This window comes from Marmota marmota, unplaced genomic scaffold (genome assembly GCF_001458135.2).
Source record: "Marmota marmota marmota unplaced genomic scaffold, marMar, whole genome shotgun sequence".
In the NCBI taxonomy this organism is placed as follows: domain Eukaryota; kingdom Metazoa; phylum Chordata; class Mammalia; order Rodentia; family Sciuridae; genus Marmota; species Marmota marmota.
In genome coordinates, this window is record NW_025999968.1 from 56,023,879 (window position 1) to 56,029,114 (window position 5,236).

At 47.8% G+C, this 5,236-nt stretch overlaps 1 protein-coding gene across 1 annotated transcript; it reads left to right on the forward strand.

Annotated features, from left to right (window-relative positions):
- Positions 1-469: 469 nt before the first annotated feature.
- Positions 470-5,011, forward strand: LOC107136461 (carbonyl reductase [NADPH] 1). Its single transcript, XM_015478747.2, has 3 exons — positions 470-1,064; positions 2,765-2,872; positions 4,287-5,011. Exons 1-3 carry the CDS (start codon positions 776-778, stop codon positions 4,721-4,723), a joined length of 834 nt encoding a protein of 277 aa, XP_015334233.1. The 5' UTR covers positions 470-775; the 3' UTR covers positions 4,724-5,011.
- Positions 5,012-5,236: the final 225 nt, after the last annotated feature.

Here is a 5,236-nt window from a genome sequence, read left to right on the forward strand (position 1 = left end):
ATTGGAAAAAGAAAGAAAGAAAGAAAAATCTACATAGAAGCCCCATTTCTTCAAGCACAACTGTGAATAATCAGATAGTTTGGGAAGAGGCGAAGTGAACTCTACAGGCAGGACGGCTGCTGGGGAGTCAATACAGATCTAGTCACATCGCAAATGGGAAAGGGCTGTTGAACCCCTCAGCCTTCCACTGGCAGGTTTCGCAAAGTCTTCTTGAATCTTCCCTTTCCCAGCGTTCTGCACAGGGTCTGTTGGCGACTTCACTCCCCAAAACCCTTCAGGAGAAAGTCCAAGCCCTCTGGTGGTTCAGAGGGGTGCCTGTGATCTGCCCCGCCTACCTCCCCGCCCATTTCGACTCCCCCAGCCTGTCTGTTCCGCGCATCATAAACTATTCTGTTTTGTTTTTTTTTTTTTTAATCGTAAACTGCTCTGATACTTCCCTCAAGAAATGGCACAGCAGGTGACACCGTTCTCTGAGTACACACCACTAAAGACAAGCAGCGACTTTTGCAAACAAAATGTGTGGCTGACAGCTTGGCTCTTTGCACGGACGCAAAGCCAGTCAAGAGTCCTTGGCCCAAACTGGAGTGTCTCACTGCGCCGCCACCTGCCGGGGTTGGCCTGCGCCTGCGCCTGCCTATTGGGCCGGGGATGCCAGGTCCCCGACCTGTAGGTGTGCCTCACGCCATCTGCTACTGGAAGAAGCTCTAAAGGGGCGCGCGTCTAGCTGCCGCTGCGTCCACTTTCTACGCAGGTGTCCCGCGCTGCCCACCCAGCCATGTCGTCCCCCCGCCGCGTGGCACTGGTCACCGGAGCCAACAAGGGCATCGGTTTTGCCATCGTGCGCGACCTCTGTCGCCAGTTCTCGGGGGACGTGGTGCTCACCGCGCGCGACGAGGAGCGAGGCCGGGCAGCGGTGCAGCAGCTGCAGGCAGAGGGCCTGAGCCCGCTCTTGCACCAGCTGGACATCGACGACCTACAGAGCATCCGCGCACTGCACGACTTCCTGCGCAAGGAGTACGGGGGTCTCGAAGTGCTGGTCAACAACGCGGGCATTGCCCTCGAGTGTAAGCGGCGGGTGCGCACAGGGGAGTCCTGGCAGGCCGCACCTAGGTCCAGAAAAGTCTCCCTAGAAAGAAGCAACCGAGTCTGGGAGCGGTAGGAAAAGCAGAGCCCCGCAGAGGCAGGGAAAGTGCAAGCCAAATGGACATTGCGTTTGCCTGGCTGGGGCTCCTGGGGATCTTTCCCAGATTTTCTTTACACAGTTTTTCTTTTCTTTTTATTCTTTTCATATATACATGACCGTAGAGTGTGTTTTGACATACATACTTGGAGTTAACTTATTCTAATCAGTATCCCAGGCTTGTGGTTGTATATGATGCGGAGTTACCCTGGTCATGTATTCATATACAAACCCAGGAAAGTTACGTCTGATTCATTCTACTATCTTTCCATTCCCTTCCCTTCATTCCCCTTTGTCTAATCTAAGGAACTTTTATTCTCTCTCTCTCTCTCTCTCTCTCTCTCTCACACACACACACACACACACACACACACACACATTCACTCACACACACACTGTGTGTTAGCTATCACATATCAGAGAGAATAGTTGGTCTTTGAGGGGATTGGCTTATTTTACTTAGCATATTATCTCCAGTTCCATCCATTTACCTACAAATGCCATAATTTCATTCTTCTTTAAGCCTGAGCAATGTTCCACGGTGTATATGTACTATGGTTTCTTTATCTATTCATCTGTTGAAGAGCACCTAGGTTGGTTCCATAGCTTAACTATTGTGAACTGAGCTGCTATAAACATTGATTTGGCTGCACCACTGTAGTATGCTGATTTTGAGTCATTTAGGTATGTAGCCAGGAGTGGGACAACTGGGTCAAATGGGGATTCCATTCCAAGCTTTCTGAGAAATCTCCATACTGCTTTCCAGAGTGGTTGTACCAATTTGTAGTCCCACCAGCAATGTATAAGTGTGCCTTTCCCCCCACATCCTCACCAACATTTATTGTTACATGTATACTTGATAATTGCCATTCTGAACAGAGATGGAATTTCAGTGTAATATTAATTCACATTTCTCTAATTGCTAATGATGTTAAACAGTTTTTATATATTTGATGACAATTTCTATTGCTTCTTCTGTGAAGTGCCTATTCAGTTCCTTTGCCCATATATTAATTGGGTTATTTGGGGGGTTTTGGGGGGTGTTAAGTTTTTTACGCTTTTTACATATCCTGGGTATTAATGCTGTATCTGAGGTGCAGGTGGCAAAGATTAACTCCCATTCTGTTCTTGATTGTTTCCTTTGATGTTTACAGTTTTTCTAAGATTGGACATTAGGGCACAGGATGGACTTTTAACTGGTTTTTAATATAGAAAATGCAAGAACAATGCTTACACCAAGATTCTGCATGTGCTTGCTTGTCTGTGCCTCCCTCATTATGTCGTCTGAAAAAATGGTAGAACATCATTGAACAAGGAAATTTGACTTTTTAATACTTATTTTTTAGTTATAGGTGGACACAATATCTTTATTTTATATTTACGTGGTACTGAGGGTAGAACCCAGTGCCTCACGCATACTAGGCAAGTGCTCTTCCACTGAGCCACCCGCCAGCCCTGACTTTTAGACATGCTAAACAAGACAGAAGACTTTACTTGGAGGGTATCAGATATCCCGTGCACTATTTCTAAGAAATTCTACCCATGGCAACTGTTTATTGTGGTCTCTAATTTCTTTCTTAAAAGTGGCTGATACGACACCCTTTCATATTCAAGCAGAAGCCACAATGAAAACAAACTTTTTTGGTACCCGGGATGTCTGCACAGAGCTACTCCCCCTCATAAAACCACAAGGTGAGTGGGGTGGGTGATCTGGCCCTGCCCTCCTGCAGTCTCATCTCCTTGCCCCTGGCCTCTCCTGCTGCAGCTGTGCCCCTGCCTTGCTGGGCCTCCACCTGCCAGGTGCAGCTCTACTTCCCCAAACCCCCTTCTCCAGTGGCTCCCTGCACCTGGCTCTTTGGTATCCTCAAGTGTCTGTTCAAATGTCTCTTCAGAGCAGCTCTTTATTTCTTCTTTCCCTCCTACTGACAAAGGCCCTAGATTCCATTCTGTACACCCTCATTCAGACTCATGGACTAGGACCACCTCGCTAGACCCAGCCCCACTAAACCTGTCACCTGCCCAAAATACTCCCAAACCAACTCACACATACGGATGTTCCTGATCCTCCATAACTCATGATACCCCCAATCTAAACTGACATTTGAGAGGATGTCCATCTTCCTCAAAATATTCCTGGCCATCCACCATCGTGGCCACCCTGGTGGTCACGAGGCTCTGCCCCCACATCAACAATGCCCATGTGCTAAGATTGTGCCCACTGAGCTGGGCATCATGGGACACCCCTGAAATCCCACCAACTCAGGAGTCTGAGGCAAGAGGATTGCAAGTTCAAGGCCCACCTCAGAAAATTACCAAGGCTCTAAGCAATATAGGAAGAACCTGCCTCAAATTTCAAAGAACAGGATGGGGATGTGGCTCAGTTAAGCACCTTTAGGTTCAATTGCTGAAATAAAAAAATTAAAATTAAAAAGATTGTGCCCACTGAGAATCACCCGAATCCTTCATCCCAGCCCTAAATGGGCCCTCAGCTGACCATGCACACACCTGCAAACCCTCCTGAGAGGCCTCCCTTCTTGAGTCATGCCCTTTCCCAGGGCTCTACACAGTGTCTGCTTCTGCTGAAGCTGTGCCAGGCACTCCCAGACTCCTCCAGGAGACATCCAGGCCCTCAGCATGGTTCACAGTGACACCGTGATCTGTCCCTATCTCCCTCCTGGCTCATTTCATCTCCCCATCAAAGTGTTTCATGTTGTACACGCCACAGACTCTCCTAGTCTTCCATTGAAAACTGCTTTAGCACTCCTCCACTCAGTGAGACCCACCTCTCATTAAGGACACACTGGCAGCCAGCCGCCTTTACAACAACGAGATGTGTGGCTTAGAGTTGTCACTTGAGTGTACAGCTTCCTTGAAACTTCTGTGTTCACAGGTACCCTGTGATCCCAGAATATTCTTTATGGAAGTTCCTTATGCAACCACCCAACAGTCCATGTCTGTTTCTCCTAAAGATCATACTGGTAGCGCTCTTTCAAATGAAAATTTTCTGCTCTAACATCTCAGTAAATTTGATCTTCACTGTTCTCATGTAGATTTTATGTTACATGTTCATACAAATGAATGTATGATGGTTTGGAATGTATTTTAGGCAGAGTGGTGAATGTCTCCAGCTTGATGAGTATGGTCAGCCTTCAAGAGTGCAGCCCAGAGCTGCAGCAGAAATTTCGAAGCGAGACCATCACAGAGGAAGAGCTGGTGGGGCTCATGAACAAGTTTGTGGAAGACACAAAGAATGGAGTGCACAAAAAAGAAGGCTGGCCCAGTTCTGCCTATGGAGTGTCCAAGATTGGCGTCACAGTCCTGTCCAGAATCTATGCCTGGAAACTCAGTGAGCAGAGGAGAGGAGATAAGATCCTGCTGAATGCCTGCTGCCCAGGGTGGGTGAGAACCGACATGACAGGACCCTTGGCCACCAAGAGTCCGGAAGAAGGAGCCGAGACCCCCGTGTACTTGGCCCTTTTGCCCCCAGAGGCAGAGGGGCCTCATGGGCAGTTTGTTCAGGATAAACAAGTTAGTGAGTGGTGAGCTGAACTCACACCTCCACCATGGTCCCCATTTGGTATCCTGCACTGATGTGACCCAAAGGACAATTATGCTTTCAAAATTATCCTTAGACCAAAAAAAAAAAAAAATCCCACAAGGCATCCTTATCAAGTGCTTAGGTGTCACATGTCACAGGTGGAGCAGGGAGCTCACTCAGGCACCACTAATTCCCTGAGGTCTTTTCTGATTCTGACACAGGGAGAGAAAAGTGAAATTGCTGAAAATAACTAATGAAATCAGCAAGTGAATAAAGGATTCTTGATAAATGTCCACTCTGCAGACTGCTTTCATGCTGAAGCAAACTCCATGCCAGGAGCTTGGTCACTGTAAAAGCTAGGTCAAGGGGAGAGAGAGTGGAACTCAGGCGTGGTCAGACCTAGGAAGGAGCCAGGCCTTAAACACCTTGCTCTGTGGGCTCTGCAGTCAGTTGCAACTACTCGTCAAACAGGAGAGCAGACACACTTAGCAAAACAAGCATCAGAGTTGGATGTGGCC